This window comes from Zea mays, chromosome 3 (assembly GCF_902167145.1).
Source record: "Zea mays cultivar B73 chromosome 3, Zm-B73-REFERENCE-NAM-5.0, whole genome shotgun sequence".
Lineage (NCBI taxonomy): Eukaryota > Viridiplantae > Streptophyta > Magnoliopsida > Poales > Poaceae > Zea > Zea mays.
Window position 1 is genome coordinate 116,785,101 of NC_050098.1, and position 27,963 is coordinate 116,813,063.

The 27,963-nt window shown below is 46.9% G+C and overlaps 1 protein-coding gene across 2 annotated transcripts; it reads left to right on the forward strand.

Annotated features, from left to right (window-relative positions):
• On the forward strand, positions 1-27,727 carry LOC100192607 (uncharacterized). 2 transcript variants are annotated; one of them, NR_183668.1, is made up of 9 exons: positions 1-332; positions 450-655; positions 765-908; positions 998-1,057; positions 2,383-2,491; positions 3,212-3,264; positions 3,654-3,734; positions 24,374-24,486; positions 27,276-27,727. NR_183668.1 is itself a non-coding variant. In NM_001137822.2 (9 exons), the coding sequence occupies exons 2-9, from the start codon at positions 535-537 to the stop codon at positions 27,331-27,333; spliced, it is 678 nt and encodes a 225-aa protein (NP_001131294.1). In that variant the 5' UTR covers positions 1-332; positions 450-534; the 3' UTR covers positions 27,334-27,727. The 2 variants fall into 2 exon arrangements, 1 of the variants encoding a protein (NP_001131294.1); NM_001137822.2 differs by having other exon boundaries at positions 765-847.
• The last annotated feature ends 236 nt before the right edge of the window (positions 27,728-27,963 follow it).

The following is a 27,963-nucleotide window of genomic DNA, read 5'->3' on the forward strand; positions in this document are numbered from 1 at the left end:
ATGAGCCCCAAACGGCAACGCCGAGAGCCCCGCCCCCGGGAGGCCGGGAGAGAAGAGAACACGCGCGTCAGGAGCGCACACCGCACGGCGCACACACACACGCCTCCCGCGGCAAGCAGCGCAGGACACCGACGACGAAGCGAGGAGAGGGGAGGAGGCGGAGCCGAGCGCCCGAGCCCAACCCCGCAACCACGACCCACTTCCCCGTCGCGATTCGCATTGCCCTTCCCTCGGGTTCTACCCCCAGCCTCGCGCCGCCGCCGCCGCCGCCGCCCTTGCCAGAGAGATCACCCCCCATTCCCACAATCCCGTCCCTCCCTCCGTCCCTCGAGGTAAACGCCCGCCCACCCACCCAATCCGATTCTCCCTCCAGCAACCCCGCGCCTCGGCGACCCCATCGCTTGGCTTCGCTTTGGTTGATTAATTGATTTAGCGCTCGGTTCTCGCAGGAGCCGAGCCCTCCGCGCGGCCGTGGGATGGGGCAGTGACCGGTGAGTGGCGTGGGGAGCCGGTGGGCGGTGGCGAGGGCATATCATGGTGCAGTGCCTGGACGGGGTGAGGCAGCTGCTCGCGGTCCTGCTCAATTGCTGCGACGTCGAGCTCAAGCAGCCGCGGGGGCTCCAAGACCCCCAGGTCCTCGCGAGGGAGACCGTCTGTAAGCCCAACCCGCTCTCCTCTCTGCTGCTTCATCTTGCACGCACGGGCGAATGAATCGAATTGACTTCTGCGCCTGGTTGGGTTGCCTGTGCTTGTTGCTCCTGCAGTCAGCGTGAGTGAGGTCGAGGCGCTGTACGAGCTGTTTAAGAGGATCAGCAGCGCCGTCATTGATGATGGGCTGATTAACAAGGTCGGCAATGGGTGTCTGGTTCACTACTTGGTTCTTATGTAATCTCTTATTAATCTTTGTGGTATGTGCAAGTGTGGATGGTCCTGTTAGTATGCTTGTGTGTGATGGTCAATGCTGAGATGGCTGTTCTTGCTTGTCACCTCTGCGCAGGAGGAATTTCAGTTGGCGCTATTTAAGACCAACAAGAAGGAGAGCCTGTTCGCGGATCGCGTGAGTCTTCATTTGTTGCGCATTGTTGGTTGATGTGTGCTGCTGTGCCATATTGCTATGTGTTCCTATTTGGTGTGCTTTACAATTTCGTTTCTGGGGATGGGAATTTTGCAAATCGACGAGAACCAGGATTGCTCCATAGTTAATGCTGCACAGGCAATGAAAGCTGTCAAAAACTTAGGGTGTGACTTGTGAGTTCTGCAGATAGTTGACTCCTGTAGTCTTTCTGATTGCATTGGATTTTTTAGGGACTATTCAGGGTCGTATTGATATATGCTCTAGTTACCCCTTTTCTGTAAGAATCTATTGTTATTTGTACTTTCCCACCAAAACTGTCGTTCTAAATGACCGTGGCCATTAGTTAGTCATGTAAGGATGGTATAAATCCTATATCTACATTTGGTTTAAGCTTCCCTCTCGTTGTTCACATCAATCCTGGGCCAGCGTTGTGTTATTCAGCACCTTTTATTGGCCAAAATGACAATATCCTAGTTTTGGTTATTATTTTTCTTAACCATTGTTATTTTATTTATTCATTGTGAATTCTTGTTTTAAATAAACAAATTCTCTCGGTTGGAGATTTCTTATTTCTTAAAATCTTTGCATTAATTTGAGTTTTGATACAACCCCTTTCCTCTCGTATTGCCAGAAGTACTTATGTTGCAACATGAAATGCTTTCTAGTCTCCTTATTAATTCCTCACATTCGTTTGTGATGCAAATACACTGAGCTGTAATGTTGTATATATCTGAAAGGAACTTGAGCCTGTGTACTGTTTATGTGAATAACTTGTCTATGTTGATTTCTGTAGAAATGCCCTATATCTTATGCCATACAATGCCTGCACTGCATTGCATTACACAATGCATTATGCATGTAGTTGTGTATGGTTTTTTTAATTCAGCATGCTCATATGTCACAGATACAGTGCTGTTATATATCTAAATGGACTCTGATTTCGTACTAAGATAAATGAGCTTTTCGATGGCTAGTTTATTTTGCATCAATAGGAATGTCTTACATGTTTTTTTGCCTCAACTGGCACGCTTCTGTTTTTTTGTGGGAGGTTGTTGCCTTTAATAATTCTTGTGTTGTCTGTTGTGAGCGAAATGGTGCTCTGTGCATATCACTTGGTACTTGGAATCTATTCAAATGGGACACTTATGATGGAGTTATGTATTTATTGAAGCTCGCCAGCTGCAAATGTTTAGAACCATGTTTTGTGTAGAAAAATTAGCTGCACAAAAATTGTGGATCCTTGATCTTGCTTTTGGTTACTGATATAAAAGTATATCATGTCCCTAATATTTTCTTGTCCATTGTAGGTATTTGATTTATTTGACACAAAGCACAGTGGAATTTTGGGATTTGAAGAATTTGCTCGTGCTCTCTCAGTATTTCATCCTAATGCTCCCCTTGATGAGAAAATTGATTGTGAGCTCCCGTGTTTTGTTTTGTAGATTGATAATTTGGCTCTCAACTCTAAATGTTAAATCTAAGTTATATTACATCATTACATGCTTAGCTTAATGGTAATAGGAGCCTTAGTAGCACCGCTTGCATCAATCCTGGGCCCGACCTCTGTGTTGTTTAGCACCTTTTTTTAGCCAAAATGACTATCCCATAGGAGCGAATTTAAACAGGCTTGGGGTTAAAAAAACACCCCTCATTGGCTATGTTTATGAGTTATATGTGTAACAATCTGTGCCGCTTTTAGTGAGACACACATGGCTGTAGGTATGTGTCCTGGGCGCTCGGTGGCATGCCTAGGACGGCTAGTCTTTGGGTGTTTCTCGGCCTACATGTGAGAAGTTTCTTCTTAATGCAATGCCGCAGGGGCAGGCACCAGCTTCTCAGTTCGAATTCTGGTACAACTTATTACAATGCCCAGGGGGGCGTCTTCCCCCTTGTGGTTGAGTTTTTTTCTTTCCCCGCAGGTTGAGGGATGATTCGCCAAAGTAACTTTGGAAGCTTATTTAACATACCATTCCAAATTTTGAATATACATGGATTCACTAATGCGTAGTCGATTCAACAATCTTTTAGTAATATACTGAGTTTATGGTAAAGCTGAAGTTTAACAAGCTTATTTAATGTAACGCTCTTGCTTTTCCACTTGTAAATTGAGGGAAAAAACTTCCATCGTTACTGCAGTTTCATTCCGGCTGTATGATCTCAAGCAGCAAGGCTATATTGAGAGACAAGAGGTATGGTACTGTGGATAGTATTGTTGTTAAAAGTTTTTACATGGTAGGAGTTAGCTATTATGTACAGTGGTTGACCCAAATATGGTATCATTAAAATCTTATATCATGAGGTGCAGTAGTAGCATTAAGAATGCCAGTTGGATTAATAGCTTGATATAGGTGAACTCTCAGTTGTCTTCCTGGCTTATTGTATTAGATTTTTTCCCTTGAGGAATTACTAAGTGAAAAAGCATACCTGCTGCACGCTCAATTTCAAGAACTGCTTTCTTTTGATTGAATTGTTTCCTTTTTTTTCTGGAATACTTCTCTTCATAAGAAATGCCATCATTGGGTTGAATTGAGTCCCTTTTTTTGTCTAGCCTTAATGGTTTATTGTGTTTGGCTTTCAGGTTAAGCAGATGGTTGTTGCAACACTTGCCGAGTCAGGAATGAATCTTTCGGATGAAATTGTAGAGAGTATAATTGACAAGGTCTGTTAAAGTTGTGCATTTATGTTATGGTATATCGAATTTATCTGTATAGTGTAGTGCACTAGCGCTACTCAGAAGGGCAAGCATGGTGCAGTGGTGGGAGGTCTCACTGAGTCATGGGTTTGAAGCAGCCTTTCTGCATTTACGCGGGAAGATTTGCCTAGGTTTAACCCTTCCCCAGGCCCCACTTGTGTGGGAGCCTCCAACACTGGCTCCACCTTTTTAATATAGTGCTCCTCCATGAGCTTTATATGATGTTTCAGACAGCAAATTTGACCTGAAACTTCATATGTAGATGACAAGAGGGAGTATGTCTTAGAGTGCTGTCTTCCTCCATTTTTTAGACCAAAGGCCTCATGGCCCAGCTTATATTGAGTGCTGGGGTTGCTAGCTTACAGTCAAGGCACATACCACCACAAAATAAACCCTCTAAACACCACCAGATAAGGCATCACAGCACAGTCTAAAGATAAAACAAGAAAAACTCCTTTACAACTGCCAGGATAAAATAAGAAAAGACTGGAAGCCCCGCTAGGTGCATTTCACCAGCTTGAAAGCCCTTCATCTTCTGCAGCAGCCCTTCCATCCTGTTCCATTCCTCCATTGCCAGCTTGATCCACTGATTTAGGAAACCAAGAGTTTTGTAAGCTACATGTTTAAGAGTTTTTACAATCATATTCGAAAACACAAGGCCACCCGTAGTTTTCTAAAGCACCTACCTAACTGCCACTAACACCCACCACATCAAACTATTTCTGCCCCAACAAGCACTCTCCAGGAAATTATCTTGGAAATTCTTGATGGATGTTGTTGTGGGAGAGCTAGCCCACCCTAGGCTATTTTCTCACCCATCACTAGACTAGAGTATGGATTAGGCTTAGTCCAAAATTCAATTGGACTTTGGCACGTGGATTCCATTGGGTTTGAACTCAATTGGATGAGGACATCCATTCCTTGCACATCTAATAGTTTTGGATTTTGTTGAATAAAAAAGTTGGATAAATATTGACTTCGACTCGGCAGCACTAACCACCATCTCGGCACACGAGGGTCTTCTCCATCTCTAGCGACATGCCAAGACGCTCCTCTAGGTCGACACCACCATCTGCTGGTGCCCACTCAAAGCAGTGCGACAGCTGTGCGAGCCAGAGGTGGACGATGGCGAGGTCGAGCGTCTTGCCAGGGGCTCAGGGCACATCACACACGCGTCGCCCGACCGCGAAAGACGCGAGCTAGAGGTTTCTGCCCAGCATGCTAGGATGCTCACGTACTTGTCAAACCAAGTACGTGCTTTGAGTGGGCACCAACAGATGGTGGTGTCGACCTAGCAGAGACCTCTGGCTCGCGTCTTTCGCGGTCGGGCGATGCGTGTGTGATGTGCCCTGAGCCCCCGGCAAGACGCTCGACCTCGCCATCATCCACCTCTGTCTCGCACAGCTGTCGCACTGCTTTGAGTGGGCACCAACAGATGGTAGTGTCGACCTAGCGGAGCGATTTTTTTTTGAAACGAACCGACAAGAGATGTGCCCGTTATATAAAAAAGAGGGGAAGCCCATATGGGCGAGGTTTAAAATACAGACACCCCACGAAAGCAGGACCAAGCCCAAGCATAAACACACAAAACTAAACTAAAAAGAGACTAGGAGAAAAGCCAAGCACAAACACACAAAACTAAAGAGTGGCTAGGAGATTTTTCCAGTTGTTTGCTCGTGCACGTATCTAAGCTGATGCCTCAGATCTAATAGATACAAGAATCTGAGCACATGTGGAGGACTTGTGGTTGAAAATCCTAGCATTTCTCTCAAGTCAGACGGTCCAGTTCACTAGAATTAAGAGGCTTCTCGAGCCCTTCCTTATGCAATCTTGAGTTGTAGCTAGGGACATCCACCATTGTAGGACAGGCTCACGGCTGTCCCAGTTACTTGGAATAAGACCCTCCACCGCTGCTGATACAACCACCTCTTCCCAAATCCGCTTGGTTAAACGACACTCAACAAAGAGATGCAAACCCGACTCCAAAGTTTGCCCACACAATTCATAGGCAGCGTTGTGGGGCCAACCCCTCTTCGCTAGACAATCTATTGTCCAAATTCTATCATGGATGGCTAACCAAATGAAGAATTTACATTTCGGTGGCGCCCAGACCTTCCAAATGATCCAGTACTTCTCAAACCACACGGGAATGGACGCGGAGGATCTGGCTAGACTGCAGGGTCATGCGCAAATGACCCACATGTTCACCATGGTCATGGTGCTAAACGGGACCAGTGGATGCCGACCACTATGTAGCTCATGGCGAGGCGCTTGTGGAGCATCTTCTTCACGACATACTAGAGGTAGGGTAGGTGGGCAACATTGGTGTCAGACATGGCATGATTGCAACTCAGTCGGCTTCCAGCTCTACCCACACCTAGGACTGGAGGTCCGAGTGCAACACTCTCTGTCATCGTGGATTAGCAAGCTCTGCTGTATGCAGGCGTTTGATGCAGACATGTACTCTATAGCTTAGGCCTTGTTTGGCATGGCTCTACTCCACCTTGGAGTAGCTCTGCTCCAAAACTCTAAGTAGAGCAACTCTGTTGTGGAGTTTTAGTGGTGCTTGGGTAGAAAATGGTTCCTAGCTCCAGGAACAAGGTTTTTACATGCGAAAGTGCATCCTTGCCCGCAGTTGCCGGCGGAGGCAGGAGGAAGCGCGACGGAGGGAGTAGGAGGCACGACGGGCGGCGGAGGGAGAAGGCACGAATGTCGTCCGATGTGGCGGGAGGAGTTCGCAGGTGAAACCGAGCGACCACAGACCGAGAAGGTGCAAGGAGAAGGGAAAGACTACTGGACAGAGAAAGAACGAACCATTTTTGTGTAACAAGTGGCAGTGGCGGGTAAATACTTGTAAACTCCACGTCTAGGTTTGTTTTAGTTGTTTTGGAGTAGGGAAGGTGGTACTCCAGTTTTTTTACTACTCCAAAAACTTCATGGAGTTTTTAACTCCATGGAGTTTTTAACTCCAGAGTTGAGGTTGTTTGGGTAGAATTTTTTTGCTCTAACTTGGAGTTGTGCTCCAAAGCTATGCCAAACATGCCCTTAGTATTAGATGGATTTGGATTTAGATGGAGTTGGATTGGACCAGGTTGATGCCGGAACTAACTATTAGGATTAGACTGGATTGGGGTGTGATTTTAATTGGATTTGAGTTGTGTTCTGGTGATTGGATTTGGATGTCTATCCATTCTCAGATCTACCCAGTTACCATAACTATTGGCCATTGAAACTGTTGGGGACTTGTTCTCAAATGCTAAGAGTTAAGAACAAGGCAACATAAAAAGTGTTAAGTGTTAAAGTCCTTCGTCCTTCGAAGCATTATGTCCCTTCGGGAAATAATGAGCTTCGGACGAAGGTCATAAGAGACATACCTTCGTGAGCATAACAAGTAATGACGAAGGATTCATATAAAGCATGAAATGTAATATAAGCATCACCATAGAATCATTTCTATTTTATTGACATGGAAAAATAGAAATGATTTTAGATTACAAATGTACCTTCGGTCCTGAGAGAAGATAAAAAGCACAAGCGTGACGCAAAAGTAAATGCCAAGTCAGCGTGAACAGTACGGGAGTACTGTTCATCTATTTATAGACGCGGGACGCAGCCCACGTAAAATTACATCCATGTCCATTACATTTGTTAACGGCTTATGGAAATCTGTCGAGGCCCCCGAAGTCTTTTCATCTTTAAGTCGGTTCCCCCTTCTGCCATCGCGCCGAAGCTTCCCTGCGCACAGCTTCGGCTGCACTCGACCTTCGTCTGGTTCAGGCTTCGTCCTGGCCGTGCTCCATATTCATAATTCTGGATTCGAAAATACCTGTTCACATAATCCACTCGGAAAACATTGTCTAAAATCATGTTTTTGAGGACCTTCGGAGGACGAAGGCCCCCAACAGTAGCCCCTCGCAATATTAATTTGTAAATAATAAATTCAGATTGCGATATGGACGAAGGCCTTGAGCCGAAGGTCCGAAAAAACACCTTCCCTTTGCTAGAATAGCAACATCCACTGACAAGCGGGGCCTTTCAATTTTCACCGCCCTAGACGTATAAATAAGATCACATCGCGAACTCATTTGGTACGCACACTAGCCTTCTGCTTCGACCCACTTAAAATTTTTAGCTCTTGCACTAAGATTTGTTGGTCTTTTTGATTTTGAAGCTTCGGCCTCGGGAACAATTTTTTAGCGTTTCCGAAGATGTCTGAAGGCAAGAAGATCCCTGCTGAGACGAAGCTGAGTCTTGAGGAGGAGAAGAATCTGGGGTTCATTATGGCGATGGCGGAGACCAATACAGAGAAAATCACCAAGGAAATTCTTGAAGGTCTGTCCGAAGACACTGATGACAGCGACAGTTTTGATGTAGAAAGTAGCGGGGAAGAGGCCGAAGATCGACCGTGGCGACCAAGTCACGCGGTTTTCGGAAAAAACGACCATCAAGCAGAGTCACATTGATAATATGAGGGGGCGATATTTCCGAGACATATCTATTGTGAGAGCTGATGCTGGGGAAAAAACTTCTCCCACCCCCGAAGAAGATGAAGTTGTAATCTTCCGAAGCTTCCTCAAGGCTGGGCTTCGTTTCCCCTTGAGCGACTTTGTTATTGAGGTACTGAAAACATTTCAAATCTTCCTGCATCAAATTACTCCCGAAGCCATCATAAGAATGGGAGTGTTTGTCTGGGCTGCAAGAAGCCAAGGTTTGGAACCAGACGCTAAAAGCTTCTGCAATATTCATGAGTTATTATACGAGACGAAGCCCTGGGGAAAAGAGCAATACCACAACAACTTTGGGTGCTACAGCTTCGGCGCCCGCTCTGGGTCAAGCTGCCCTGTGCCAACCTTTCGGAAGAGGTGGCCCGGAGCTTGGATGACTGAATGGTTTTATGTAAAGAATGACCTAACGACTCAAGAGAATGTGAAGAGTATCATTATGCGACCAATCTGGCAACGCTTCGGTCTTCGAAGGCCGAAGGTCGAAATGGACGAAGCTGCCGAAGAATGCCAAAGGGCCTTCGGAGTAGTCTGCTCGTTTATTGGGACAAGGGACTTGGTCCAAGAACACATTGCCTTCAGGGTATGGCCACTTGCAGAAAAGTGGGAAATGCCGAAGGAAACCATCAAAGAATCCGACGAAGGCGGACTAGTCAGATTAAAATACACATTCAAATATGGGGACAAATTTGTCGAACCTGACGACGACTGGTTAAGAAGCATTGAAACATTAAGTGATGATCTACTTGGGGCATATTCGAAGGCTGAAAATACTGCACTATCAGCAGCCTTCGGAGGCCGAAAAAAGAAGAGACTCAACCGGGTGTTTGATGCAGTCGGGTTCTTCTACCCTGATTATCGTTATCCCATCCGAGGGCAAAAAAGGAAAAACACAACCTCTGAAAAAGAAGAAGCTGCAACTGCTCCTAGCGAGCCAGAACTGAAAGGAAAAAGGTTAAAGGTCCTCACACACCGGCCACGCCATATTGATCCAGCTTCGGTGCCTGAGTTTACCGAAGAAGCATCTTCGGCCGCTGAAGCTGAACAGCCAACCTTGCTGCCAGAAATTGCAGTGATGGCCGAAGCACCATCCACAGAAAAAATGGAAGAAGTGAAAAAACCGACTAAGGAAAAAGCATCAGAAGTTTTGAGTCCTGCAGCAAATGCCGAAACAGCAAAAAGCCAAAAGGGTCCAACAGTGACCCCAAAAAGGAAAAGAATGGTAAACGTACTAGATGTCTTGGAGACAATTAAGTCTTCAAGCACAACTCCAAAAAAGAGTGTTGAAGTTGCTGAAGCTTCTACTGAAGCTTCGACGCAACAGGCTGAAGCTGAAGCTGGGCCTTCAGAGCCCTTCAAGGAGCAAACTTTGGAAGCCGAAGCTATAAAAATATCAGAACCAATTTTAGTTGAAGAAACTGATACTGCCATCCCCGAAGCGCCTGCCAGCATGTGTGATTACATCATTCGACATGCTTCGGGGAAAAAACTATCTGAAGAAGAAACTCATGAAGCTAACCATTATGCGAAGGAGCTAAAATATCCGAAGGGGGCAGTAATATTCAATGGGACGAATGAAGATGACTTCTTATACTGCCTGCCTGACAACAAAGAGCTATTTGTCTGCCGAGAAATGGCCAGAAGTATTGGTTTCCCGAAGCTTGAATCTGGATTAAGCGCCATGACGAAAGAAGATCTCGCAGACAGTCTTGCGTACAACAGCCTGAAGGTATGGGAATTAATCGCTTGAAAAACCCCCTTATTTTTTACGCAACTCATTCCTTTTTTCTTATATGAATTCTTTTTCGTATAGGGCCTGATCCTAAGCAACGCACTAAGAGCCCAAAAGAGCGCCGAAGATGAAAGCTATGAAATTGCGTTTAATAATTTACGCTCCGAAGTTATCAAACTGAGAAACGAAGCTTTGGAAAAAGATAAAATTCTGCTTACACTGGTAGATAAAGTGAAAAAAGACGAAGCTGCTTCAAAAGCCCAGGCCGAAGCTCAAAAATGCGAGATTAAAGATCTTCAGAAACAGCTGGCTAGAGCTAAAGAGGAGCGCACGCTTGAGGAAACGAAACGAGAACTTAGTGATTTTATGGTCAGCAAATTGGAATCAAGAGTTAAGGAGCTTCGCACATCTCAGGGGAAATGCTATGTCAAATCTGTAGAATGTGTGAATAAAATTAAATCCAGCTTCGCCAACGTAGGCGCCTTTTCCAGCGAAGAGAATTTCTCTCGAGACAATCCCGAAGGTCCGCTGGAATGGATTAGCCACGAAGCAGAGGCCTTCGAAGAGATTCTGAACAGTCGTGGCGACATATGCGCTTTTTCGGGCGCCAGAGGAATTGCTTCTGTCTTAGAGAAGAAAGGTTGCGGGCATGTAAAATTTTTAGCTCAATCCGAAGCTACCTTATCTTCCGAAGACATCAAGGACCCCTCGGCCGAAGCAAGCGTGGTTGGTGGCAAATTTTTTACTGATATCTGGAACGACGGCGGTCGAGAAATGGCGCAAGAGATCATCCAAAGTAGCGAAAAAGGCATTCATGACGCCAGAAAAGTAGCAGAAGCTGCCGAAAGGAGTACAGAACCCGAAAGGCAATTAGGTACCAATTAGTCGCTCTTATTGTGTTGTAATTTTTATTCCAATCTTTGCTCAAGGTTTGTAAAAGTAATGAAGAAATGTTCTCTTCCCTCAGAAACTGCTGGATCAAATGTCGACGAAGAAATTAAACAAATGGCCGAAACTATCTTGGACAAGGTTGTTGACCAACTTGTAAATGAGGCCGCCGAAGCAGTATTGAGAGAAGATTAGATGCTATTTGGAAAAATCATTTAAAGTGTAATCTATGTAACACTTTGTACATTTGAATGTAATATACAAGTCTCCTTTCATTATTGAATTCTTTACGATGCATGAAACATTAAGTACATACCATTTTTGAGCCTTCGGCGAAAAAACACCTTCCCTTCTTTTCATGCTTCGTGAAGAAGAATTTATCATTTATCACGACAATATCCATAGCGTTCTGATAAGAAATATCCAAGCTTCGTAAAAATAATCTCCGAAGCCATACCTCGAAAATCAATATTGTTTCTCCCTGTAACTTGGCATGATTTACCCCTTTTCAAAGCATTTTCCGAAGATCGATAACATGCCCCTTTCTCGTGCCACATGCAGCATGATGTATGATGATTATGCTATGCAAAATGATGTGATGATGTTATGTTATGCAAAATGATATTTTGTGCCGAAGATACACACATTCCTGCAATGGGGCACAATCTTTTGTATCAATACTGACTTTTTCATTATAAGCCTCCCTTAGGAGCTTCTTCGCCTTTTACTTCAGCGGAATCAGCGTTTATTTTTCGCTGTAAGTTCTGCATCCCCTTAGGAACGTCTTTGGAACTTCTTCGCCTTTTACTTAGGCGGTATAAGCTCTGCATTCCCTTAGGAACGTCTTTGGAGCTTCTTCGCCTTTTACTTAGGCGGTATCAGCGTTGACTTTTCGCTGTATGCTCTGCATTCCTTTTGGAACGACTTTGGAGCAGAAAACTTACACTGCGCTCCCTTCGGAACGACTTTTTGTGACTTCGTCAGACTTACTCTGCGTTCCTTAGAACGACTTTTTGTTGCTTCGAAGGATTTTCGATAGTCCGAAGGTCCTTTTTATTATCACAAACCTGTGAAGAAAATATATTTTTCTTGTAGGAATCAACGAAACTAATTACATGAAACCTAAACAATGTCCTTTATTAGAAAAAATAAAACTGAATGAAAAAGATTGCTATTAAGGTAGGATATTTGTCAATAGATGTGTTTTGACTCTGGCACGGTGCTGTTGACCGTGCGAGCTTCGGACTGTTCTCTGAAGTCCCTTTGATGTGGAGCATATTGGCTCCCTTCTGGCTGCTGGCCTTGTTGCAACGGGGGTGGAGGCGGGGGCTGTTGCCAGGAAGCTGAAGGCTGACTTGCCGAAGCAGCAGAGACTACAGGATGGTTGCCCACATATTCTGGGATGTAGGGCGAATGATACGAAGCAGTGTGCATGACCTGCTTCGGCTGAGCCTGTTGCGCGGCAACTTCGGCTATCTCTTTTTGCTTCTGAATGGTAACATGACACATCCTGGTAGTATGACCTTTGTTTTCACCACAGAATAAGCAAAATATTCTTCTGGGTTGATCCCCGAATCTTCCACCGAAGCCCCTGGCGCCTCTGCCTCTTGGAGCTGGTGGTCGAAAGGAGCTTTGCTGTTGCCCCGAAGTCTGTGAGGAGTGCTGTGGCCTTTGCTGCTGGCTCCCCTTATCATCATTTTGATTGGAATTATGAATTGATCTGACATGCTTCGGATAGAATCTTCCTCCGAAGCCCCTGGTCATCTCAGAAAATCTGAAGGCCTCCTCCCTTCTTTGGCGAAAATCATTGTCAGCTCGAATATATTCATCCATCTTCTGGAGCAGCTTCTCCAGCGTTTGTGGTGGCTTCCTGGCAAAATACTGCGCTGATGGCCCTGGCCGAAGCCCCTTGATCATGGCCTCAATGACAATCTCATTGGGCACTGTCGGCGCCTGTGCCCTTAGACGCAGAAACCTTCGGACATATGCCTGAAGGTATTCTTCGTGGTCCTGAGTGCACTGGAACAGAGCCTGAGCAGTGACCGGCTTCGTCTGAAATCCTTGAAAACTGGTTAACAACAAATCCTTCAGCTTCTGCCATGAAGTGATCGTTCCTGGTCGAAGGGAGGAATACCAGGTTTGAGCAACACTTCTGACAGCCATAACGAAAGATTTGGCCATGACTGAAGCATTGCCACCGTACGAAGACACTGTTGCTTCGTAGCTCATCAAGAACTGCTTCGGGTCTGAATGGCCATCAAATACGGGGAGCTGAGGCGGCTTGTAGGACGGAGGCCAAGGTGTAGCCTGTAACTCAGCGGACAGGGGAGAAGTATCATCAAAAACAAAATTCCCACGATGGAAATTGTCATACCAGTCGTCTTCGTTGTGAAAGCCCTCCTGATGAAGGTCTTGATGCTGAGGCCTTCGGTGTTGCTCATCCTGAGCAAGATGACGAACTTCTTCAGAGGCTTCATCTATCTGCCTCTGCAGTTCAGCTAGCCTGGCCATCTTCTCCTTCCTGCGTTGAACCTGCTGCTGAAGGATTTCCAGATTCTGAATCTCCTGATCTAGATCATCCTCCGGATGTGTTGGACTGGTAGCCTTCCTCTTCTGGCTTCGTGCCTCTCTGAGAGAAAGGACGTCTTGATTGGGGTCCAGCGGCTGCAGCGTGCCAGCCCCTGGTGCTGAAGCCTTCTTCGGCGGCATGACGAAGCTGATGCTTGCCGAAGGTGTCGAAAAGCTCAGGAGATGGAAGTGAGTTCACCGGAGGTGGGCGCCAATGTTGGGGACTTGTTCTCAAATGCTAAGAGTTAAGAACAAGGCAACATAAAAAGTGTTAAGTGTTAAAGTCCTTCGTCCTTCGAAGCATTATGTCCCTTCGGGAAATAATGAGCTTCGGACGAAGGTCATAAGAGACATACCTTCGTGAGCATAACAAGTAATGACGAAGGATTCATATAAAGCATGAAATGTAATATAAGCATCACCATAGAATCATTTCTATTTTATTGACATGGAGAAATAGAAATGATTTTAGATTACAAATGTACCTTCGGTCCTGAGAGAAGATAAAAAGCACAAGCGTGACGCAAAAGTAAATGCCAAGTCAGCGTGAACAGTACGGGAGTACTGTTCATCTATTTATAGACGCGGGACGCAGCCCACGTAAAATTACATCCATGTCCATTACATTTGTTAACGGCTTATGGAAATCTGTCGAGGCCCCCGAAGTCTTTTCATCTTTAAGTCGGTTCCCCCTTCTGCCATCGTGCCGAAGCTTCCCTGCGCACAGCTTCGGCTGCACTCGACCTTCGTCTGGTTCAGGCTTCGTCCTGGCCGTGCTCCATATTCATAATTCTGGATTCGAAAATACCTGTTCACATAATCCACTCGGAAAACATTGTCTAAAATCATGTTTTTGAGGACCTTCGGAGGACGAAGGCCCCCAACAGAAACAAAAGATGGTCCACTGATTTTTCCTTCCCGCAGAATTTGTCTTCCTCTATTCAACTACATAATACTGTTTCATCCTTACATTTCCAAAGAGTATTTACCAGCACTATAGTAAACTGAAGGCATTGCTAGTAAACGTCTATTTGAGTCCAGGATATGATGCAGTATGCAAATGTAATCGGTGTGGGAAACCCTAAACCCACTCAAGGGGTTGGGTGATTGATATATAGACTGAGTTAGATGGGCCAGGCCCATTACAATAGGGGCGAGAGAGTAAATACACAGGGGAGGACCAAAACCCTAACAGGTACTAATAGGTACTCTAACACCCCTGCAGTCAAAACTCTATCATGTACAGATGTTGAGACTGGACCGAAAGTCTAGGAATACACTTGACGACAACCCCTTGGTGAATACAATCAATTAATCCTTAGTTCCATTTCCGTCTCATGGGCAAGGCATCCACCTTTGATCCAATTCCATAGACCATCATAGATCCCGTTATCAAGATGAATACAATCAATTCCTGATCTCGCGCGAATGCTAGAAAAATCACTCAACTTCTACCGAGATCCTAATTAGCAAGGCAGCTACTCGACCTAGCATACTAGTATCCATCTCAAAAAGGAATCCTGAGTTCATGCAACTAAGGGTTTCAAGCAACTCCTACACTTAAGTGCACATTTCAAGCCTACAAACATTAAGTGTAGTATAGTAGCATATATAAATTGGTTATGCATAAACCGGGGCTTGCCTTTAATTGCTGGGCTGCGGGGAGATCCTCTGTGGCAGGCTCGGGAGCTGGCTCCTGGTCTTCCTCGTGGACAGCTCCTTGCTCGGGAATGAGCACGTACTCTCCGTTAGCGAGGTTGCAGTCTAATGAATGCAATGAGTGAGATATATGTATGCCATGATATGCAATGTGGTAGTAATAGAAATGATTAAATTGATAAAGTAAAGCTAAATCTTACTACAGAAATTCTAGTGGTATACTTAGCCAATTTAGGGTCAAGTTTGGTTAAGTTAAATGGTCAGATTATTTTAGTGCTCCACTGATTTTCTTTTAGTGTCTTAGTGAAAGTTTATTATGATCCTTGCTGAGTTCATTGGGGTGAGATTCATTTTCCTTACTAATTCTCTCTTCTTCTCTTTTTCTCTTATGCTTTTAAGGTGGGCTTGAACTACAACATAGCTTTATAAATTCCCAAAAATTATGTAAAAATTACAGTAGCTTTTCACTGGTGTATAACTCTTAGTCTCAAAATTTTAGACTTAACTTGTTAAGGGTTCTCTCTGTACAAAAATATTAAGTTTTAGGGTAGAGAGGGTGCTTTGAACTACAACTTTCTTCTAACAGTGGATTATTCCCTACAGCTTATTTTTGCTGGCATTTAGGTGTAATAATATGACTTTGTACCAAGTTTTAGCCACTAATACCTATTGGTCATTTTACTGTGATTTTCTAAAGTTCTTGGCCATAGGGGTGCTTTCTACTACCACTATACTTGAAAAATGTCAAACAATAGATTTCTAATTTTTCCTATCTTCTTTGTGCAAGAGCAATCATTCTAGAATTTGGCAACTTTTTGCTTAGGTGAGAGGGTGGTAGAAATTCTTGGATTTTATGGTCTTTTTCATGGGGTAGGGGGTAATGTGTGTTACCTTACCCTTTTAATTGGGTTTCATATTTTTCTCTAGTGGTTGACCTCATAAGTAATTGGGTAAAAATTTGTTTGCCCACTGTTGCACAATTTTAGGCTTCCTCATGATTTAATTAGAACATGGGCCAAATCCATGTTTTAATTGTTTAACTCACTTATTGTGATGGTTTGGGGGGTTTATTATTTTTGTAGTGGTGTTCTAGCAGTTAGGAGTTTACTGAAATATTCTTACCATTTTTGAAATGGTCCTTATATTTTTAATTATGGCTTTTCTTGATTTCTTAGTGCCTAATAAAATAATTAACCCTGGATTAGCTCTGGACTAGGGTTCTCTATATTTTTCCTATGTTCTTTATCACTTAAGTATACTAGGAAAAATATGTTAATCCTCTGTTTATTATTTTCCATTGCTTTTCTTAATTTTCTAAGTTTTGGACAGATATAGTTTTGAATAGACAATCTTGAGTTATTCTTGTATACTGGGGTGCTTAGTATTTTTAAACAGTGTGTATGTTGGGTATGTATCTCCACAATTTTTCTTAAGCCTAGTATAGAAGTATTTCTATTTTTCTCTGTATTAATAAGGTTTGGGCAGTTTCCTTATTTAATTCAAAACTCTAAAAATTAGTATAGAAAACATGGGGTTCAATATTTTTGTCTGATAGTTCATAATGTTTGGAATCCAGCAAAATTGGTTTGACTAATTTTGGATGAGTATTTCTCAAGTTATGCATTTAACTGATTCACTGTTGATTTAAAGAATTTGAAATTCGAATTGAAAAGGAAATCCACTTTGCTCTGGGGTCCCTGGTGTTTTCTTCCTAGGTTCCTTACAAACAGGTCCTCGGTTTCCTATTGCACCGAGTCACTGACATTACGCTTGACCCCCTGGGGTAACTCTAAATCAACCCTGCGGTCCTTCCCTTATTGAAACAGTGTCCGCAGCGGAGGAAAGGGCGGAGGGGCTTACCGGCGGCGAGATAGCTCCGGTGAGGTGGTCGATGGTGTAGGGGAGGTCGCGGCGGTCACGTCGATGTGCGGATCGTCGTCGGAGGTGACCGGAGTTGGCGGGTCCATGTGCGCAGGCGGGGGAGTTCGTCGGCGGCGAGGACTCCGACCTAACCACGGCGACATAACACGATCCAGTGAGTTGGGGAGCTTCACGGGAGGTCAGGGAGGTCGTGGGTGCAAGGAATCGAAGAATAGTTCACCTGGTGGCCCGGTCTACGAGCGGTGGCGGGCGGCCGAAGTCCGGCGAGGGTGATTCGGGGTCTCTGGTGTGGTTGCGCTGGGTCTGAGGGCTCGGGGAGCTTCACGGGTCTCTGGCGAAGCTAACCGAACTGCTGGCGTAGACTAGGAGCGGCTGGGGTGAGCTGGCCGCGGTGGCCGGAGCTCGGGCGGCTCCGGCGGCTTGGCGGGCGGAGAGCTCTCGGTTCACGGCCAAAAGCTCTGGTGACTAAGCGCGGCGAGTGTGCGAAGCTGAGGCGAGGTTGTGTAGGGCCACTGGCCTTTAGAGGCGCGGGTGCGAGGAGGGCGCGCGACGAACTCGACCGTGCACTGGGGCGAGCGCGCGTGCGGGTTGGGCGAACGCCGGGGTGCCGACCAGGGTCGAACACGTGTGTGCGTTTCTTCTGCCCGAGTTCTGGCGCGAGTAGTCACTCATCCAAGCCTGCTCTTGCCTTGGTCAGTGCACAAAACCTCTTCTCCCTATAAGCTACCGATTATGTGTGGGGGTCAAAGGATTTGGCCTACTCGTTCCAAAGATATGGAGCTCTCAAGTCGGGTTTGTCTCTCAACCCGAGCCCGAGGCAAATCTTTGGTTTTGTCGTGTCTAGGGTCCGAATCCCAATGCCATCTTCAGATATGTGGTAGAGGGATTAGTTTAGCACATATTTGTTAATGGGAGCTTAGGGTTTTGAGTTAGGGATTAAGGTGAACGCACTCGAGTTTGGGTTAGAGGCTGAAATTCAGATTGAAATCTGAATTTCAGATTTCTTTAGAAAGCCTCCAATTGAATGGCCTGATTGGGCTTTTTGAATTTTTTTTGGCCAAACTCCCTCACTAACTTTTGTAGCTTAATTAGTATATTTCAACTTTTATAATTGGCCCAAGCCATGATTCCATGTTTTTCATGGTCTTTTTACCAATTTCCCCTTTTTTACTTAAATGGCTTAATTAGGGTTATTCTAGGGTTTGGGCATTTTTCTCACTTTGAGGTGCATGATATAATTAAGGCATGATCCTTAAGATAAAAAGACTTAGTTGAGTTTTTGCTCCTAAGTTTTTGGTGTCTTTTGCTCAATTGGATTCACATGTGATAATGATCTTGAGTTAGCACTGAGAAGAACCCTAGGTAACACTGGGGTGTTACATCGAGGCACCATCCTTCGATCATGTCGTTGTTGGAGCCGTCGCCGAGGAAAGCGCGTGCTTTCGACTCATCAAGGTGGAGGAGTGCTGCTGCGGCCGGTGCCGCTGGAGGTAGCTCGATGTTGGCGTGTGCTAGGAGCAGAGCTTCCTCCTCCGTCTCCGCCTATGCGACATTGGCCTAGCCGCGCCGTGGTTGCCGACATTCCCTGGCCCAGTGGCCAAGCTTGCCACAGTTGTGACAGCCGTCATCTCGTGCCGGCTTCTTGTTGCCGACGGCGCCGCCTTGGGCGCCTCCTCAGGCACCACCCTCAGCTTGTCCTCGCGCCCCAGCCTGGGCGCCTCCGCGCGCCTTGCGCGGCTTGCCGCGCTTGTGGCCCCGTGTCGAGTAGGAGGACTCCCCTTCTTCTTGTCACCCTCGCAGGCCTCCCACTGCTCCCGATTGAGATGTAGCTTCCCACCGATGGTGATAGGCCCAGAGAGGGCATGTGGTTCGTCGCCGTCGACGACCTTGAGACGACCAATTGCTTCTTCGATCGTCATCGTGGAGAGGTCTAGCAGAGACTCGATTGAGCGAGCGATCTGCTTGTACTTCTCGGGAATGCAACGAAAGAGCTTCTCGACGGCTCTCTCCTCATCGTAGGTGTCGTTGCCGAACTGCACCATCTTCTGCAACAGAGTGTTGAGGCGAAGAGCAAAGTCATCAACATCCTCACCTGGCTTGAAGGCCAGGTTCTCGCACTCCTTGCGAAGTGCCTGCAGTGTGGTCTTGCGGGCACGGTCGCTGCCGATGCGGGTCGCAGCGATGCGTCCCATGCTTCCTTGGCAGCCCGCTTCTGCGAAAGCGAAAACTGCATCTCTGGCAGGACGCTTCTGGGAAAGCGAAAACTGCATCTAGTGCCCATCGATCCTCGTAGTAGTCGACGACGCCGTACCACACTGCTTCCCACGTGACGAACCTGGAGCCGTACCCTCATCACCGCGGCCCACTCGACGTAGTTGGTCTTGGTGAGGGTAGGCCACCCACCGTCGGGACCGATGTCCCTGACAACGGCTTGGGCCCCACGGTGACCATGGTACCGATCTGGGGAGGGAGAGCCGCGCCGCCTGTAGAGGCCGCGATCTCTGTCGACCCGGCCGCCGCCACCTAGAGCATCGTCGGCGTGTTCGCGCCCATCTGGGCTGCTGCCGCGTGCGTTCTTGCCCGGAGCGCCGTTGGCGCGTCTACGCCTATCTAGGCTGCCGCCGCGCGCGCCCCCATGGGGGCGCGCGACTGCCCATTGAGCCGCCTGCTCTTGCGTGCCTCCCTTTCTAGCTTGAGGTCGTCGTTGGTGCTGCGGTCGCCGGAAACAGAGCTGCCGGCGCCACTGCCGCGCAGAGCCTCGAGCTCTGCCGCCGCCGCACGGGCAGCATCCGCCGCCTCCGCTGCTTCTACTCTCGCTCTCACTGCTGCCAGTTCCGCAACCGCTAGTCGTGCTGCCCTCGCCGCTGTCGCTGCAGCCGTCGTCGCTGCTCGCTCGCGTTCTTGTGCCGCGGCGACCTCGGCCTCCTGCTGGCACCGCACATTCGAAGTGATCGAGCGTAGAGACATGGTGTGCTAGCGAGGGTCGCTGCGTGTGGAAGAGGCTCTCTCAGATGAAAAACTAGTCGTCCGAGCAGGAGAGGAAGGAACAGTTGGAGCTCCTCCTGCCGACTGAGTATAGGGAGAGGCGCGTGAAGGAGATGAACAAAAGATGTTTAGGCTGCAAGACAACCTCACTCTGATACTAATTGTAAGCAATGGGACTCTTACTCTCATCGAGAGGATGACACTATGAGTTGGGGCGATGTTCTGTTTATTTTCTCAAACACTACACAATGCCATACCCTTACAAGGGTTGGAGACACATATTTATAGCCTTAGGGGTTGCACTAGAATGCACTACACACTACACTACACACTGCAGCACACAGGTGCTGTCCTCTAGATGCTAAAGTGCAGTCAAAAGTCTGCGCTGCTGCTGCCAGTGCAGTCAAATGCTGCTGCTGTTGTGCTGCTGCTGCCACACTACAATAGTCAAAAGACTGCTGTTGTGCTGCAGAAATGCTGTAGCAGAGATGTTGTCCTCCACAATGCTATCCTCCACATGCTGTAGCAGAGATGTTGTCCTCCACATGAATACCACATGACTTATTCCATCAGACGAGAGGTGGAGACGCGCCGGTGGAAGAGGGCCGGAGCGTGTAGAGGGGCCCGTTGCTGTCACATCGGGCGAGAGGGGTTCTAGTGGCCAGATTGTTCACAGAAAATCCAGAGGGGTCAAACTCAATGGAACAAGAATTGTCGGTGGTGAACCGACGGACGGAAAGGAGATTGTGAGTGATTTGTGGGGCTACGAGAACGTCATTGAGATAGAACGGTCCAGGGAGCACCGAGACACCTACTGAGGTGACTGGAAGGGTGGAACCGTTTCCAACGACGATCGAGGTAGGGCGTGTGGCGGGATGTGGGTGTGAGCGAGATAGTATGCATGTGGTGGGAGTTGTGTGATAGGATGCACCGGAGTCGATGACCCAGTCAAATGATGGTGGGGCCAACACCATGGTGTTGTATGCGGCGGCGAGGGCGGCAGGGTCCCAGCCTCCAGCGAACGAGGACCATGGTGTCGTGGTAGACGACCCTGTAGGTGGGAGCTGAGGCGGTGTTGGGGTCGGTGGAGGCACTTCATACGGAGGCATGCCGTAGGCGGGCGACAGAGGTGCGTCGTAGGGTGGCGTAGTCAGGAGAGCCGGCGCCAGCGCCGGAGGACGGGAGGCACTGGGGGCCTGACCCGGCCACATGGAGATGGTGCCGGTCCAGGGGTTGTAGAACGACGACCAGCCCTGGCCGCCTCCTTGGCCGGTGGAATTTCCACGAGAGGTTCTACCGCCCCACGTCCGCCGTTGGCGGTGGAAGCCTGACGATGGGCCGCAGGGGCCGTGACAGGGGGCCGTGTGGGGGGCCCGGTGGACGGAGCGCGGGGGGCCTGTCCCCCGGAAGAAGCCTGGGCACCAAGGGTGGCGCTGTAGAGTGCCGGGGTCGGAGTGGGAGCCTCGATCGTCATGGTGAGCTCCTCGAGAAGAAGCTCGTTCCGCACGACGTGGAAGGTGGGAAAGGGCACAATTCTCTTGATGAGAGCCTTCAGGTGGCGGTAGCGGGGGCTAAGGCCACGCAGGAGGTTCAACACCAAGGTACGGAAATCGCCGGTTGGGTTGGTCCAACCAAGAAAAACAGAGGATAAAATAGAATTACCAACCTAATTCAGAAAGAGCACACCAACGGAGAACCTACTATACTACAGGGAACATTTCACGGTCCGCCACCGGCTCGCCGAGATCGCGGAGGGAGTCCGCCAAGCCCTTCATCTGGCGGCAGTACCCCCCCACGGAGAGGTCCCCCTGGGAGAACAGGTGGAACTGGGCGTCGAGGTGAAGGGCTCGAGCGTCCCGGTTCCTGCGGAACTGTTCCTTGAGGGCGAGCTACGCCTAGCGGCCCGTGTCCGCCTGGTCGCGGATGATGTCCTGGAGCTCGACGGTGATGGTGCCGTGCAGCCAGGAGAACACCACAATGTCCATAAAGGACCAGGTCGGGGACGACAGGGTGATGTAGTGTGAGGACGCTGGGTCCAGCATGATGGACACCATGGTTATTAAAACGACGTTTAAACGTCGTTTAAACTATAAAACACTGATAGAACAGCGAAACGCTTAAACATTTTACACTTCCTCGTAAAACGTCGTTTAACGACGTTTAAACGTCACGTTTTGACGTTTAAACGCTATATATAGTTAAACGCCACGTTTCGAGCGTTTAAGTTGCCTGCTTGTAAAATTTGGCCCAACCCAATTAGGGATCTACACAACTTCAAGGACGCTACTTTCCTAGGAGAGCTCATGGTACTCAAGTGCCAATTCTTGAGGATGATGAAGATGGTCTTGATGTGGGTGATGAGAATGAAGACGATGACAATTTTGTGCTTGACGACCTTGACATGGATGATGAAGAAACAAACAACAATGGTGGCCGTGGTGATGAGCAAGACAAGGATGATGTTGGTTTAGATGATTTGGATGATGGTTATTGAGTGCTTGAGTAACACTTGTGTGCCTGTGGTTGTGGACATTGCATTCTACTTTAGTTGCTTTTGTGCTATGTTTGTGATTGTGGACTATTAGACATCTCATTCCACTTTGTTTGCAGTTGTCGACTTGCTATTAGTTGAACTTGTGTTATTGTGGTAATGTGGTTGTGGACATGTCATTTTGCACAATATTATTATGTGAACTTATGTTGGTTGTTTGGTATTTGACTTTATATAATTGTCTGAAATTATGATATATTGAAATTTCCCTATGTTGTTTAAAACTACGTTTAAACTTTGTTTAAACCGTTTAAAAGTTAAAACTCCACCCATGAGCGTTTCAACGTTTCGTCGTTTCAATAACCATGATGGACACGAGGACCGGGATGTTGTGGAGACCGTCTGCCTGCGCATGAAGGGCGGCGATGTGGTCGGCGTCGAGTCCAGGGCGAAGGGTGCCTCGGGAGTGGGCGGAGGTGTCTCCCGGGCGACCGGAGGATGTCCGAGGAGGAGTCGCTGTGAGGTTGCCATCTGTGCAGTCAGAGCGACGCTCATGGCACACTCTTGCTGCAGGGTGAGGGTTGCAGCGCGCTCGTGGTCGCGGGAAGGCTCCACGACCGCCTGGATAGTGGCGATGGCCGTGACTAGCGCCGACGAGGCCGGCGGGGAGGCAGTGACGTTAGCCCATGTGGTGGTGGCATGAGCGGGGAAACCCGGAGGAGAACCACGGCGCGGTTGGACAACGAGGGTCGCAGCGGGGAGGGGCCCAAGACCGACGATGTAGGGGGTCCCTCCAATGGCGAGCTCGCTGTGGGGACCGAGGCCGCCAGCCACGAGGGCAGCGGTGAGGGCGGTGGTGGCCGCACTGGGCACGCTGCGGGCAGGCGATGCCACAGCGGCGGTGGTCACGTCCACGGCGGCGCGGGCCTGCTGGGCGGCAGCAGCCGCGGCAGCGGCCGGGTGGGCCACGGGCATGGCGGGATCCGCCCGGGAAGGAGAAGGCGGCGCTGCTGCCATTGCTCGCAGTCGACGGCGCTGGGGAAGCAGTGGCCGGTGGCGAAGGGGTGGCGGGCGGCCGTGGTGCAGAGGCTGGCGCGCCGGCGACTAGGAGGTGGAGGGAGGGAGTGGGGGCGGCCGCATGACCAGGGAAGGGCGGCGGCTGGACAGGGGACCCGGCGGTGGGCTGGGGAGGGGAGGGAGAGGCCGGCGGTTGGGGACGCCGGCGGCAGGGGAGGGCGGCCGGTTGTGGGGCACCGGCGGCGGCGGCGGTGGCTGCTGGGCAGCGGCTGGGGTGGTGGGAGAGAGGATTGAAAACTAACCTAGCTTTACACTATGTGGGAAACCCTAAACCCACTCAAGGGGTTGGGTGATTGATATATAGACCGAAACCTTAACAAGTACTCTAACAATCGGACATACCATTCTACAATTTTTTGTTACTGTTTGGTGCATCCTTCAAGAAAGTGCATTAACATTTATCTCTTATTTTATTTGAGTCTAGGCGAGGATTTAGTTTATTTGCAAACACTACAATAACCGAGGGCCTTGTTGGTAAACATTTATAAAATTATGAGACATGTGCTAAAATAGATGTTGTATTTCTTGTTTATTTGAGTCCAGCAGATGATGGAGAAGCAGGCAAATGTAATTGGACGTACCATTCTTTGAGAAAGTATATTAGCGTGTATCTCTTACTTTCTACAGTCACTTTTGTCAAGAATTAAAATCACAATATGTCAATTTCATGAATCATGAATGTATACTCTTTATTTCTTGCTGCATTGTTCCCTGCTGTTGTATGACATCAGTGGGTTTGGCATTAGAAATAATCAGATTGTCATCCTCTTGCTTGCTGATATCAAATTCCCTCGCTAATTTTGTTTTCTTCTGTCATTACAAGACATTTGAGGAGGCAGACACAAAGCATGATGGAAGAATTGACAAGGAAGAGTGGCGCAATCTAGTCATTCGGCATCCTTCTTTGCTGAAGAACATGACTCTTCAGTACCTCAAGTAAGGAACCTTCTTATTTGTGCTTATTGATTGTTAAACTGTCATATTTTATATATTTTTGTCCTTTTTTATGCTTACTCTCAAGAAGTCTAGGTATAATGCTCTTCGCTCTAAAGTAAATTTTATATGGCTCCCTCCGTGGCTAAAATATCATGTTTTTTTTCTCGAACACGCATGAGAGCTGCGTATCATTTCATTAGAAGAAAAAACAGTATATACAAGGACCTAACACACCACTCACGCACACGCAAACAACAAGAGGTACAACCGCCTCCTAGCCGGGGTTGAACACAAAAGCTAGATCCGAAAGACGGGCCAAGCCTTTGGCCCCTGCAAAACACCACATATTGAACTCATCACTAGCTGAGGCAAGCCTTCTATCTATAGAAGGCTAAGCACCATTGAAAACACAATCATTTCGGTGTCTCCAGATACTCCAAACCCCCAGGACCACCGAGGAGTTAAAGCCATCTCTGAGATCCTTAGGAACAACCTCAGTCGATCTACTCCACCAAGCTTCAAAACTTATATCTTCCATCCCTGGGGAAAGGGCGGCTAGGCCGACACGTTGGAGAAGGAGAAACCAGAATTGCCTCGCGAGAACACAAGAAACAAGCAAGTGATGAAGGGTGTGTTTGGTTGGATGTACATTAAGGGATGGAAGGGGGCGGCCATAGTTTCTATAGTGTTTGGATGAGAGTCACGTAGGGGCGAGGTGAATACCGGAGTAGTTTTTGGTGGCGGCGTGATCCCAAAAAATCGAGGGGACGGTGTCGCCCCCACCTCATCCTACTTTGACCTCAAACCAAACACATCCGAATAGACTCCCCTTCCTGGTCACATAAGGGGCAAGTACTAGGATGGGGAAGACCCTTCTAAGCGAGCCGGTCAGCCGTCCAACATTTGTTATGCAAGACCAACTAGAGGAAGAACTGACACTTAGGCGGCGTCCAGGTGCTCCACACTCTTTCAAATTCCCGCCAGGGAGGTAGAGTCGCAGAACATTATTTTGTAAGCAGATTTGGCCAAATAGATACCATTGGAAGAGAACCTCTAATAATGTTTATCTGGAACTCCTGGTTGAAGATCAACATCAGCCACAACATCTGTCACAATGATGAAGTCAGCAATGACCTCCCACGTTACCACTCCCCTTAAATCTCCAATCCATGAAGAGCTACACAGAGCGTCAGCCACTGTCCTTCTCTTCACCAGCCTTTTATGAACCAAACTAAAAACATGAGGGGCCAAGTCTGTAATCCTCTGACCCAAGAGCCATCTGTCATGCCAAAAAAGAGTGGATTGCCCATCACCCACCATGGAGGCCATTGCCAAAGAGCACAAGCTATCCAAAAACCGATTAGATTGGAAAGGCAAATCAGTTCAAGGTTTGGAAGAATCAGTTTTTTGGAGCCAGATCCATCTAACACGTAGGGCCCTATTTAAACACTGAATGTCAGAGATACCAAGGCCCCCCAACTCTTTGAGATGCATTACCTTGCCCCAAGCCACCATACAGTGGCCACCATTAGCCTCTGCTAAAATATCATGTTGCAATGTTTAAAAATATCGTCTTGATCTTTGATGTTGATATTCAAAAAATAAGTTTCACTGTCAGCACATGATGAACAGTGCCAGATTGAATGCTTGTTTATTTTGTTTCTTGACATTTTTAAGGATGAATTTCAATCTGAATTGTTGCAACTAAGCTTAACTTTGTGTATTACATACATGATAAACATTGCAACATGATGTTTAATGAGGACTCCTGCTCCCCTAGGCACCAAATAAAAATATACATTGGTTTTGCTGCTCTTGAATAGGGTGATAGAATTTCATTTTTATTAATTAAAGGAAATAAGTGTTGTGGAGATGTGTATGTTGTGCTATATTTATGGCCATATAAAAGGGATGGAGTCTGAAACGACGATGTACATAATAGGCTAGGGGTAGCATCAATTAAAGAAAAGATTGTCCAACCAACATCTATTGGGATGGTTTGGACATGTTCAATGGAGACCTTAAGAGGCACCCGTGTGTAGTGAGACCCTAAGGGGAGAGCCGAGACGCAGAGAAAGAGTGAATAGAAAATATTTATCTATGTGCCTGAATCTTAATTTGTTGCTTTTATTGGGTTTCAACTTTAGCCTACACTAATTTACTGACAAAAAGGCTTTGTTGTGGTTGTATTAACTTAAGGAGTTGAGAATTGATAAGATAAGATTCATGATGCACAATTTGGCGCTATGCATTCAATAACTTGGAGTGGAAAACAACATAATGTTGTAGTGTAATGAGGCATGCAACTGAAATGCAACAAATCAGGATTGCACTATTTCAATCAAATTGCATAGACACATGACAGCGTACTGGCTTGCGATTTTTGCGATTATTGGGGCTTCAGTGTAGCTCATAAAAACCATGCCTTACTGTTGACGAACTTCCAAATTGTTTATGTTTGTGTTAGGAAATATGCTGAATGAGTCTTTGGGAAGGTAAACCACTATCTAAGAAATTGTCAGAGAAGCATTAGGTTAATAGTCTTAAAAAATGCATCATGCTTTAAATTGACCTGTCCTTTTCTAGTTTCTAATTTTGTACTACCTCCGTTCTTGAATATTTGTCGACCGCTAGTTCATTTTTGAACTAAACGGCGACAAATAAAAATGAACGGAGGGAGTATATCGGACTGTGAGAGGCAACGCATGATATGCTGTCAGTTCAAAGTATAGATGACTATTGTCTTTTCTTGTGATATCTCACAAGTTTGCATTGCTATATTTGGACAGGGACATCACCACTACATTTCCAAGCTTTGTCTTTCACTCTCAGGTTGATGATAACTGAAATTGATGGGGTTACTTTGAAAAGAAACATTAGAAGATATTCTCATGGGTTCTGATATGGTTTTCATTTTTCAAAATTGGGTTGTTGGATTGAAAGATTGTAGTGTTGTGAAGTACGTGCATGTTGGATTCGAGGACTCGATTTTTTTTGTCAACCTTGTTTCTTTCATTTGCATGTCTGGATGCGCATGAATAAGATATGAAGTTTATGTCTAAAGTTTTCTTTTTTTTCCTTGTTTTCTTTGGCTGGCCGGCAATCGGATCCAGTTTTTAGAAGCTTGTCTTTCTGTACAGGATAGAAACAGCGTTTTAAGGATTTATATTGTCCTTGTACTTTTTTCTGCTGTAGCTAGAGCAGAATATTTTTTGGTTGAAGGTGGCGTGCTTCCATTTTTTAATATATGTGTGTTTTATCTTCAATTCATTCTTTCTCCCATTACTTCTCCAAGCATTTTAGTTTCCAAGTACCATGTTTTTCCCCTGAGTTGATAGATATTGTTATGGTGCATATATATTCCATTGAACAATATTTACAGGTCCATATTGGAACATTTGAATTCAAGTGTCATATACTCATATTCTCCAAAAGTTTATATATGTTATGGACAATCAAATTAAACCTGCAAACACA